Here is a 12,745-nt window from a genome sequence, read left to right as displayed (position 1 = left end):
TTCCTTGGACATCATTTTCTTTTTTATTTTTTATATTTGCTTATTTTATTGTATTGTAAATTCTATTTCAGAAATTAGAAAAATTTGTTCTTTTAAACATATTATAGGTACAAATTTAGGTACAAATAACTGAACTTTTTAAAATAATAAATATATTTTATATATTCATTAATTTATCTAAAGAATAATATTTGAAGAATATTTTTTAGATATACTGATCTATAAAAATATATATATGAATTACATATTTTTTTTTAATTATTATTATTTTTTTGTCATGCATTCTTTATTATTCCACGTTTTGAAGTTAATCCACAAAACATAGATAATGTTTATAAACGTATTCTGACTCGTGTTTCCGACAAACAAAATTTAAATTCTCCCAAGAAAGCGTGTAAATATCGCAATTAACGTGATGAAATTTTCTAATTATCGCTTGAGCTAGGAACGAGGTAAGATGGAAGAAGATCACAAGAATGAGGGATATAGGTCAATAGTTCTCGTTACAAGGAAAAATATACGAAAAAACAAGAGAATGAAAGAACGAAGGAAAGAAAAGTCTAAAGAAAAACTCGCATTGTTTCTTTTTTGTCAATGGAATATATCCATTGAAAAAATATTTTTAAAATGATATACCATGATTTCCCTATCGAAAACAAGAAGAATAAAGGAAAAAATCACCATAAAAAATAATTTTTCTCTTTTGAAAAGAAAGAAACTTTTGAATATTTTTTCTTTTTTAAATAAAAATTTAAAATAAAATAATTAAATATTCTTAATGGAATTTCAAATGTTTCTCATGATACTAAAATTTTTCTAAACTTAAAAAGAAACATATTTATGAATTACAAATAAATACATTTTCTTTTTTTTTATCTTTTATGTTTTAATAACTTTATATATATACAAATCTCATTAGAAAATCCGAAATTTCCAACGTCTCCACATTGTTAAACTACAATTACACGTCAGAATTCAATTTTCAATCTTTCTCTACTTTCATCAAGAAAGAAATATTACTCAAAGCAGAACCTCCTTACTTTCGTTTAACTTTCTCGAAGGAGCAGCCCCTATTAATCAATTTAAAGAAAGAAGGCTCGTTTCGTACTATTTTAACAGTCATATCTCACCAACCGGAAGCAATTATTCAGAACTTTAAATTTTTATCGACTCTTCTCCTCGTAATGAACGAATTATTAACGAATTTAGAATGATTTCAACTGCACAGGAATCCTTATCGCTTATCAAGACAATTGCAACTCAACGCAACTTTATCGTGACAAGGACATTTTTTTTTAAAGTTTCGATAAATCGTTCCCTCTCGAGGAAGTATTTTTTTCTTTTTCTTTCTCATCTCTTTCTTTTTCTTCTTCTTCTTCTTTTTCTACACAGTTTCTGGACGGTTCTTCTTCTGACGATTGACTTTATCAAAGTGAGTTAAACGCCGAGTAATACAGCCAAGACGGCAAATAGGAAACTGTGCTGATAATAAAATTTCTTTCGAAACGATGTTGTACTTTCCTTTATCGTGCAACTTTTAAAGCAGGAGAAATCGATGAGAGGGAATGGTTGGTAGATATTATTTGAAATATTTTGCGATAGTAGTGCGCTGGTTGAACGAAATGAAAATTGAACGAGAAACAAGGAGAGCTTTGCGACGAGGATCGAGATTCTTTTCCCTTTGTTCTGTCGTACGAAGTTTCTCAGAATTTGAATTCTAGGAGCTTGTGCCAAAGAAATTTTTCAACTCTCATATTTTACATTTGATATTGAATATTTTATTCCCGAGATTTTTTCTATTCTTACCTCGAAGATTGCGTGTCTCGTGTTTCTCTTCTTCGAAAACTTCAATTCTATGTTTTTCAAATTCCAACATATTAATCTTCGTTATTTTCAATTCCTTTTTAACTGAAGTAATTCCAAAGATCTTCATTAATAATAACTCAAGAAATAATGTCGAAAGTTTTCATTAAAATCATTAATATTTTTCACTCCAGAGAAATTATATAATAAATTGAATAAAATTTAATCAAATTAAAATTTTCCAATTGAAATTCTCAGATCTTGATTATCTCGTTCCAAATTAGCTCCATAACTTCTCAGTGGAAATTAATATCAGTGAAAAAAATTCCTCCAAAATCATCCAAAACCGAGATCAGAGCCACCTCGATTAACCGCATTCAACTTGGCCAATAATCGAACGTGATTCCACCCATTTTGAAAGTGGCGAGAAAATGGGAACACCTGTATCTGTATTCACAGAACTACCAACAAAAAACGATTTTCAAACACGTGTATTCACGCGATTGAACGCGATTAAAATTGACGATGCGACGGCCTCGTTAATATTCAAAAATGGCGTTCGAATCGTTCGTTGAAATTGTAATGGCCGTGATATTTCGGTGACCGGAGAGGAAATGTTTTAACAACGAGCATCGAAATGGTCCCTGGGGGGGATGGAATTGTTCTTTCGTATCTCCACGATTTCTTATTTCGACTTTCAATTGTTTCAAAGGGAGAAAGAGAGAGAAATTTTTCACGAGTCACAGTGAAATTGTTGCTGTTGAGAATCAATATGTGTTCCAGACTTAATGACAAAGATTTACTACGTTAAAACATCAGATGGCTCTGATGTGATCTTCCCTTACAGATAGATTTGTTTATACTCTTTCTTTTTGGAAATTTATTACCACTTATCTCTAATATTTTCTTTTTCTTTTTCATTTTATTGTATTGTATTAAATTGTTCTCTATCTTAATAAATAAAGTTATTGAGTGGAGTTATTTCACTGAATTATATAGATAAGATTTTATTTTTCATTAATTGTTTCTCTCTCTTTCTCTTTCTTTATTGTTATTACAAGAGTAAGGAATTTGAGAGAGATTGATTTTTTGTTGAAAGAAAGAGAGATGATTTTGAAATGATTCTTAATTTCTTTAAAATAACTTCAAAATTGGAAAATTTTAACGTTCTAAAAATCGAGATCTATAATTCTATGATAATGTAATTGTAAAATCTAAAATTTTGAAATAAACGAATCATTTGGAAAATGAAAATGAAAAGTCAAAAGTCAATAAATTATTCCAATAATTAATAAAATGTATAATCCAAAGAAATTACGTGTGTTCAAGGTTTCATTTGAGAGAGCAGCATTTCCATATGTTGCAACTTAATAGTTAATTCCGGCCACCGGCGGCCTTTGCGTTGATATTACTACTCGCAGCGGCCATCAAGGTATTATTAATACATAAACATTAATACTAAGTTCAAATTAAATTAGAAAGACGAATATAATTAATATCGGGATGAAAATTAAATAAAATAAAGTTGGATTATAAAAGAGGATTATCACGAAATTGAATTCCTAATTATGTTGTTCTTCGAAATTTAATTTCACAGAGTATATTATTTGTATAGTATTTGAATTATTAATGTAGAATTCGTGTCTCAAAATAATTTTTTATGCAGAAAAATGTACTCTAGAGATGTGATTTTACTACTACTAGTTTCTGTATACGCCGACCTACTTTTTGGGAGTGGAAAAAAAGAAGAAGAAAAAATATATACGAGAAGTTAACAATTACTTTCTTTCGTGTTTCTATCTTTATTTAAAAAAAAAAAAAAAAAAAAAAAACAATTACAGAAGCGCCCTAGTTTTTGAAAAAAATGTTCGATCTCCTTGTGCTTACACACAATTGGTTTTTTAATTAATTTACAATTGTAAAAATAAGATAAAATCATAACAATTTTACTTATCAAATCTTACTTCATAATTTCTTTTAATAACTGTATATAATTAATATTGATAACATTTAAAGAAGAAGATTTGTTTAAAAAGGTTCTCGATATGACAAACAGTTTGGTAGCAGTTTAAAGGAAGCCACAAACGTGTTGTGTCCTTAGGGAGAAGTTTCAGACTTTGTAACATATTCCGTGCCAAGCCACTGAACCAATTTCAATTAAATTTAAACTCTCTATTAATACTAGGTCAAGATTAGAGTAAAAACTATTTTTATAAATCACTTGAGAAAAATAAATTATTTAATTAATTCGAATTTATAAATAATTAAAGATGATCTTCTTCTTCTCGTTTCCATTATATACCTCTTTTATTAGGATTATCCAAGATCCTCTCTGAATCGCAACCGAATTCGTAGGAACATATTGACAAGAGTCGAGGATTAAAGAAAGTTGGATTGCATCCGCCGCTTTTTTCAATTACCATCGAACGTCAAGTAAGCAGCTTAGAAATTCGACGCGATTTCGCTCGGTCGATAATTGAATCCCAACTTATCAGTTGGAAAAGCAACTTTTCGCCGAGTTTGCACAACTCTCTTTCAACCTTAAGGCACCTTATCAACAAGGCAAACTACAGAGCTCCGTTTCATTCGTTTTCTTTTTCCTTTTTTTTTTTTTTTCCAATTTGAAATAAACTTCATCCCACTTTTCTAGCTGTTTCCTTTGTGTAGCATGAATATGTATTAATAATTTCAAAACAAGAATCGTTAATACGATTTTCCAAGGAAACTTTATAATCTTTCATACTGGAAGTTTCAAATGGTGAGCGTTTCTTTTGTGGAATTTGAATCGAGTTGGATAATTAAAGACATGATAAAGATGTAAAGCAAGATTCTTGATTCTTAAATGCTTTTCTGATTTCATTCCATTTCCAGAATTGTTGAATATTGCGAAAGTTTTATTTATTTATTTTTATTTTGTATTACTTTATCTTAAATAATATATCTTGCAAATATATATATAATTTATGGATAGTGATAACATATATGAAATACAAATTGCCATATTTTTAACAAATCGTGAAAAAATTATATTTATTTCAAGTAAAATTAAAATAAAATCAGGACTATTCATTTTCTTTAAACGAAAAAATTCGAATTAACAAATAAATTTACGCAAAAAACAAAAGATAACAAAATATAAAATTTATAGATAAAATAAAAATTTCTTTGAGAAATTATTAAAGTTAAAAATTGTGTTAGAAATTAACTTCTGCCTCGTTAATGTCCGTTTCTGCTTAATTAAATCATTCTGTCCCTCAGCTTAAATATTTGAAATTTCAGTCGGGACCTAATTACGCTGAAAACAAAGCCAAGACGTGTAAATAAGACGTTTAACGAGACAATCTATCGTAATTAGCGACCATCTTCCTCGTGTCGGCGCGACAAAAAGTCAAGCCACATGCATGAAATCTCACCCCTCCCCCTCTCCTCATATTTGCTCTCTATTAAATTAGAATTCCGGTTTTTGCTTTCAACAATTTTCCAGAAACCTGGAGAACTTGGCTTTATCGACCCTGTGCTTCCAATTTTAACCTCTTCCTTCCTAATTATGAAACTTACACCTGTCATTTCTGTTTATCCATAAAATTTTCTCCAGATACACTACTAATAATATACAAAGGCATCGAAAAAAATTATTCCCTTATCGAAATCACAATATCATATAACATTGGAATAAAAATTTTTTTATCATCCTCATTTTTTTATAATCATGATCGAGAAAGAAATTCTACTCTCACGTGTGAACAATTAAAAAAAAAAAAAATTAAATTTTTCTTCGTAATATTATAATAATATTATCACAATATCCAACTACCCTAAGAAATCCTACAAAATCCATCAAACTTCCTCAATCAGGTCGAATACCCAAACCAACAACAACAACAAGCAACTTTCAACAAATCCTTCTCAACTCAAGGAAACCACCACCACTATCCATCTCCATCCAAATGGCAGGGAACATCCCGATTCGATAACTCCATTTCCATCCCCCAATCGTTTTATTGACCTCGCCAAAGAAAAAAAAAACCGAGCAGACTGAAAAGGAAACGAAAGAAAAAAAAGGAGAGGAGAAATTCCGCGATCGGTATTACTATTATTATTATTGTTATATTATTAAATTAGACCAATTACAAGAGAGGCGGGGATTGATGGAGGATGGTTTTATCGCGACACCGGGTATATCTTTCCTCGATCGTTCGAAAAGGGGGCACAAAGGAGAGGAAAGAGAAAAGGGAGAGAGTAGATTGAAAATGAAACGAAAGAAAAAAAAGGAGAGGAGAAATTCCGCGGTATTACTATTATTATTATTATTATTATTATTATTATTATTATTATTATTCTAAATTAGGCCAATTACAGAAGAGGCAGGGGTTGATGGAGGATAGTTTTATCGCGACACAGGGTATATTTTTATTATTATTATTCGAAATTAGGCCAATTACAGGAGAGACGGGAATTGATGGAAGATGGTTTTATTGCGACACAGGGTATATCTTTCCTCGATCGTTCGAAAAGGGGGTACAAAAGAGAGGAGAGAGAAAAGGGAGAGAGCAGACTGAAAAGGAAACGAAAGAAAAAAAAGGAGAGGAGAAATTCCTCGGTATTACTATTATTATTATTATTTCGTATTCCATTACTATTATTATTATACTATTATTATTATTATTTCGTATTTCAAATTAGGCCAATTACAGAAAAAGCAAGGGTTGATGGAGGATGGTTTTATCGCGACACAGGGTATATCTTTCCTCGATCGTTCGAAAAGAGGGCACAAAGGAGAGGAAAGAGAAAAGGGAGAGAGTAGATTGAAAATGAAACGAAAGAAAAAAAAGGAGAAAAGAAATTTCGCGGTATTACTATTATTATTATTATACTATTACTATACTATTACTATTATTATTATTATTATTATTATTCCAAATTAGGCTAATTACAGGGGTTGATGGAGGATGGTTTTGTCGCGATACCGGGTATATCTTTCCTCGATCGTTCGGAAGGGGGGGGGGGCACAAAGGAGAGGAGAGAGAAAAGGGGAGGAGAGCGTCACTCGAGAGGTCGAGAACTCGGATACCACGGATGCAGACACATCGCGTGCATCCGGCGGATCTTCTTCTCATGGATCACGCTATCGAAACGAGAATATCGTTAACCTTGCGAAGGTTGGGAAGGGGCGGTTTGGCCGCCTTTCACGTCCTCGTCGAGCATTCTCGTCCCTCGTGTAAATATTGCAATTTTTTTCTTCTTCTTCTTCTTCTTTCTTTTGTCACGCGTCTTTTCGATAAGGCGAGCGAAGAGAAGGTGGAATTAGGTTAGGAGGAAGAGGGAGAGGGGAAAAAAAGGAGAGATCGCCTTTCGATAGAAATTTAGAGATAGAGATTGGATAGGAACGAGAAAATTGTATGGATACGTATGTATGCGTTTTGGAAAGGGGGATGGAGATTATCGAGAGAGAGAGTGATTTGAATAGATTCGAAACTTCGCCTCTTAGATCGCGTTGCTTCTCGATGGAAATTTAATGGAACTGGAACGCGATGAGGAAACGCGATGCAGTGAATTATGGGCTATTGTTTACGAAGAGGATTATATTATAAGTTGGAACACGATGAAGAAACGATGCATTGAATTATGCACGTATGATCGAGGAAAGTGAAGGGATGAAGTGTTTTGGTTGGCTTAGATTCGTTGACATTTGATAGAAATGTGATGAATATTTGGAAATTCGTCTTAGTATATGTCTATACACATTTCAGGGAAGTAATGGAAAAAGTAATGAAGGCTGGTACATAAGAAAAATATTTAATGAGAAATATTTTGTTTATCACAATATTAATGGTACTAATCGATTTAAGCCATAACTGGAAGAAGGTCATGGGATCGTCGTGAGATAAAAAAAAAAAATATATATATATATATATAGTTGGTAGAAAGGGGAGAAAATAGAAGGTCTTGCGAGACCGATTTTCTTGGAAGATGGATCTCTTAGAGGATGAAGAAAAAGCGTGGTAAAAGAACACGCACCCATTTCTGAACGAATGTCTTCCATCATTTTGGGATGTACATTATCATATTTCTCGTGTCGGCTAGAAGCAACGCCTTCTGCTCTTAGCAAATTACAGAGATTTCTTTTTCGTTCAATTTATCTCTATTAAGAAAAATATTCGCCGTTCATTTTTATTAGTGAAACTTTTCTTTCACGGTGAACATTTTTCTTCGCGTTAAAGGATAATTTAGCGGCAACTGATAAACGATTCTTTTTATCTATAACTAATTAGGTTAATATAAATGCAAATAATAAATAAATAAGAAATGACGATAATAATAATTTAGAATAATACTGAATGATCATTGAAAACTATTACAAACAATTGATAGATAATTAGATTATAGATTTTTATGCAGCTAAAACGTATTCAAGTAATATATTAAAAGAAAACATGATACAAATAACATTAAAACCTATTCAAAAGATAGAGGAAACTATCTTCTTTAAATCCTTTTTTGTTTCAATTCGATATCTCAATCGGTTGCCGAGATATAAGAGCTCAAAATGTCCATAGCGTTTAACGCAGATTATGAATGGAATATTTTCTTGGAAATGCATATTAGTCCTTTCCAGGAATCCGTGTACTATATTTTTCCAGGAATCGCGTCTGTCGCTTGTCTGCAATTTGGAATAGGTTAGTGAGACAAGGTAAAAGCGAGAGGCGAGAATAAGGGACAAGGATGGAGATGGTAAACGATTAAAAAATCACTCTTTCCTTTACACGACGATATCTTGGGAACCGGAAGTCATGTCGAGATAAATAAAACAACGTTTCAAAGGGGAAGATTTCACGCTTCTAATGAGATTTCATTCGTTGACCGGAAGTCATTATCTTCGGAGTTATGGCGGTTCAAAGTTTTCCAAATTTTAATCGATTCTAATCGGATTTAAAAATTATCTTTCTTTTATAGGACGATATCTCGGAAACCGGAAATCGTATCGAGATAAATCAAAAAGCATTTTAAAGAACAAGATTTCACGCTTCTAATGGGATTTCATTCGTTTACCGGAAGTCATTATCTTCGGAGTTATGGCGGTTCAAAGTTTTCCAAATTTTAATCGAGTCTAATCAGATTTAAAAATTATCTTTTGTTTATAGGACGATATCTCCTAAACCGGAAGTCGTATCGAGATAAATCAAAAAGCATTTTAAAGGAGAAGATTTCACGCTTCTAATGGTCTTTCATTCGTTTACCGTAAATCATTATCTTCGAAGTTATGGCGGTTCAAAGTTTTCCAAATTTTAATCGAGTCTAATCGGATTTAAAAATTATCTTTTCTTTATAGGACGATATCTTGGAAACCGGAAGTCGTATCGAGATAAATCAAAAAGCATTTTAAAGGGGAAGATTTCACGCTTCTAATGGGATTTCATTCGTTGACCGGAAGTTACTATCTTCGGACTTATAGCGGTGCAAAGTTATTCTAATTTTAACATGTTTTTAATAGGATTTTACTCGTACTCGGGTATTTTAGTCAATTTTCAATCGTCGATAAATAATTCTATTTAAAGAAATTCTCTCATTGAAGGATAATAGATATCTTTTATCTCATAAAAGATAGAATTTCTTGTAACGATATCTTTGATAGATTTCTACAAGTTTAAATTGAATTCCAAAATATCTGTTCTACGAAAATTGAATGGAAACTTCCCAAGTGGCTTGTTTTCGTGGAAATCTTCAGCTATTCAGTAATATCGGTTTGGGAGAACAACATGATTATGCAGATACATGACAAACATAGTGAGAAGCATTCTCATCGTAATGCTATTACACGATTATCAGGTATCCGCCAATGCTAATCAAGGCATCTGTTTCGATCGCTACACCTCATTCTGCCACTGTTCTCAGAATGCAAATAGTATATTCAGACATGCGATACTACAACGTTATAAAGCTCCCCTATCTATATACATTTTGAAAATTAAAATTATTTAAAACCTAATGCGTCCCATTTTTTTTCTCAGAATATTCATATTTCCTTATTCTTCTTCGTATGAATTATTACGATCGTTAAGAAATTAGAATTTAGAAAAAAAAAAAATTTAAGAAATAAGAGAAGAGAATTAAATATGATACAAATATAATACGATACGAAAATATAAAATATTAATGAATAACAATTTCCTTTCTCTCGAACGAAAATATCGATGATATAAAATTAACAGCTAAGGGGGAAGAAGTAATTATACATTTTTTTTTTTTTTTTTTTTTTCTAAAAACAACTCGAATGACGCAATTAACTGGAACACCCCTACCTGGAACCGCTTCCGGTAAACGAGAATCGATGTAACGAGCAAGACGCAATCTCGATGTAATTTACATTATTCATCGATATCGTTACAAATGAATCTCGTCGCATGTCGAAATAAATATTGATCCATCCCAATCTAATTTTCATAATAATGTTGTTCTTTTATTCATGCGATAACATTTCCATGTCATTATATGACTTTTCATTTCAATAAAATTTTCATTTTATTCGTTTTCCTTTTCTTTTTTTTTTTTTTTCTTCTTTTTTCATCTCAAATTGATCATATTATTCTGTGTTATTTCAAGGTTCACAATTTTTAACGATATTCACTCAGATATCTTATATTATCCAAGATTTTGATAATATTTAAAAATTTCTCATAATTTTCAACATCTATAATATTCTTCAATTCTTAAAAATTTTTCCTTCAAATTTATCTATATTTCAAAATTCCTTTCTTTCCTATTTTACTACAAAGGAGATTGAAGACAAAAACAATTAAATTCCACAATCTTGTATTACAAATTTCCCTCTTCCAAGAAGGAAACGGAATTCGTAGTACGCGGCGTGAAAGTATTTCAAGACGAATGGTGCTCTTAATAACGAGCAACCGTTTCCACCAATCCTCTGCGCATTCCGAAAATTAAGAAACTTGCATACGCCATTAAGAAATTCCGCGCAATTCCCTTCATCACGGCCAGTTCCGCGTTAATCGATTGCAAAATTACTCGTGAGCGAGTTTAACGATCGAGTAAATCTTCCAGCGTGATAACGTGATACCTCTACGATAATATCCCTCGTTGCCATTCCCACAGGGTGGAGTGAAACGATAGCAATAGTTGCGATGATGATAGGTGATATTAGCGAGAGTAATAGCGAAGTTATTAGTAGCCAGGAGAATGGTGATGATAGTGGTTGAAACGAGGTGCAAAATGGTAGAGCAAAACTGCCCAAGATCCTTCCCCTATTCCACATTCACAATTCTGTCTGTTGTTATATATATATATAATTATAATTCGATTATATATATTAATTATAATTAATATATATATAATAATAATTCGAGGAATTATTCGTTTGAAGAAATTTGTCTGGAATTTTTCAAAAGCTATGAATCCTTCTCTTCCATAAATTATACTGTTTCCCTTAATTCTACATCTAACCTGAATACTGAAATTAAATTCGAGCAAATGATTAATCAAATCAAAACTTTTAAGAACTCCTCACATCGTTCTCAAAATTCTAAAATTATTTTTAAACAATCACTGCACCCCGAATTGTCAAATTATTCGATACTGGAGAAGGAGACTTACCACCATGTCAGAGCCACTCTTGGAGGCGTCGCTGACGGCGGAGGGGCTCCTTTCGACAACGAGGCCTCCAGGTACCGGGGTGGAGGTCGGCGGTGTCGGTGTCGGCGTTGCCGCCGAGGCGGTGCTCGCCGGTTGGCTGGACTTGGGGGTCGGTGCCGGTGTGACGACGGACGACGTGGACACCGATTGATCCTTGTCGGAGCTGGCCTGGTTCGTTGTCCCGCCGACAACGCCGCCGATGATGGACACACCTGCTCCCGCGGCCGCTGTCGAACTCGATGCTCCGGACAACTCATCCGTCGGCAAAGAGCTCCCAACGTCTTCTCGTTCAATAACAATAATAAGAAGAAGAAGAAGATCGATGAATTTAATATTTTAAAAATTGTTGTTGCGTTTTTAATTAAAAGTAAGTTGAATAAGTTTGAGTGAAATTTATTATGGAGGAGATGAAAAGATTTCTAAATTTTGAAACGAAAATTTTATTTATTATTGGAAATTAAGAAGAGGGAGAAGCGAGGAAGGTTTAATTCGAATTATTAAATCTTTGTCTGGCAAGCGATTTATGTGAGATAAGGAGGATATGTGTGTACACATTTTATGAGATTTTCTAATGGGAGGGGTTGGAGGAATCTTGGGGCAACAGGTATTAGATGCTCGCAGCTCGAGGATACGAGGAAAGGTGGGAAAAAGTGAAAAGAAGTTTTGAAGAGTTTTGTAATTTTTTTTCCGCAAGCCAACTTTCCCGGCGAAAAATTACCCGGGAGATTGCCCGATGATAATAAAAGGAACGTGATTTCGATTCTCGAAACTTCTCCACCAAGACACGAAGGAAAAACGTGGTGGACGAGTTGGAAAAACTTTGTAAATTTTCTTTGCAATAATTTAAGGAACTCGTCGAACTGGGAAACTTTAAATAACTGATTAACGTTCGTTAAAAAAAAAAAAAAAGAACAAGACAAATCGCGATGAAATTCGTTAAATCGAAATTATTCAACGCGGAAGAAAATGGCGGATTAAAAATCAAAAAAGTTTCGTAATTTCTCTTAACATTTTTCTTCTTCGTTTTTAATTTCTAAATTATTTTCTTTTTTTGTAAAAATTAAAAAAGATTCTCTCGATTTTGACACATTTGATGAATAATTGATGCTAATAAATATATTTATATCAACGAGCAAGATAAAAATATCGAACAAGTAATTCCTATTTGATTCATCTTTTTCTTAAGATAATTTGAAGAAAAAAAAGTAAAGTTTATTCTGCGTATGAAAAAAATATCCGTCAATAAATAAATCAAAAAACACTACTACCACTTGAAATTAAAGAATCGAATCCA

The 12,745-nt window shown here is 32.3% G+C and overlaps 1 protein-coding gene across 1 annotated transcript in view; it reads right to left on the bottom strand.

The window, feature by feature from the left end:
* The window catches only part of LOC409020 (inaD-like protein), a 119,029-nt gene that overhangs the window by 59,791 nt on the left and 46,493 nt on the right, over positions 1-12,745 (bottom strand). Inside the window, exon 7 of the mRNA XM_026442738.1 lies at positions 11,413-11,732. Within this exon, the coding sequence (XP_026298523.1) occupies positions 11,413-11,732 (320 nt within the window). The remainder of the gene's footprint in view (positions 1-11,412; positions 11,733-12,745) is intronic.

This window comes from Apis mellifera, linkage group LG9 (genome assembly GCF_003254395.2).
Source record: "Apis mellifera strain DH4 linkage group LG9, Amel_HAv3.1, whole genome shotgun sequence".
Taxonomy (NCBI): Eukaryota; Metazoa; Arthropoda; class Insecta; order Hymenoptera; family Apidae; genus Apis; species Apis mellifera.
Note: the sequence above shows the minus strand (reverse complement) of the source record. Positions and strands in the feature narration are given on the sequence as shown.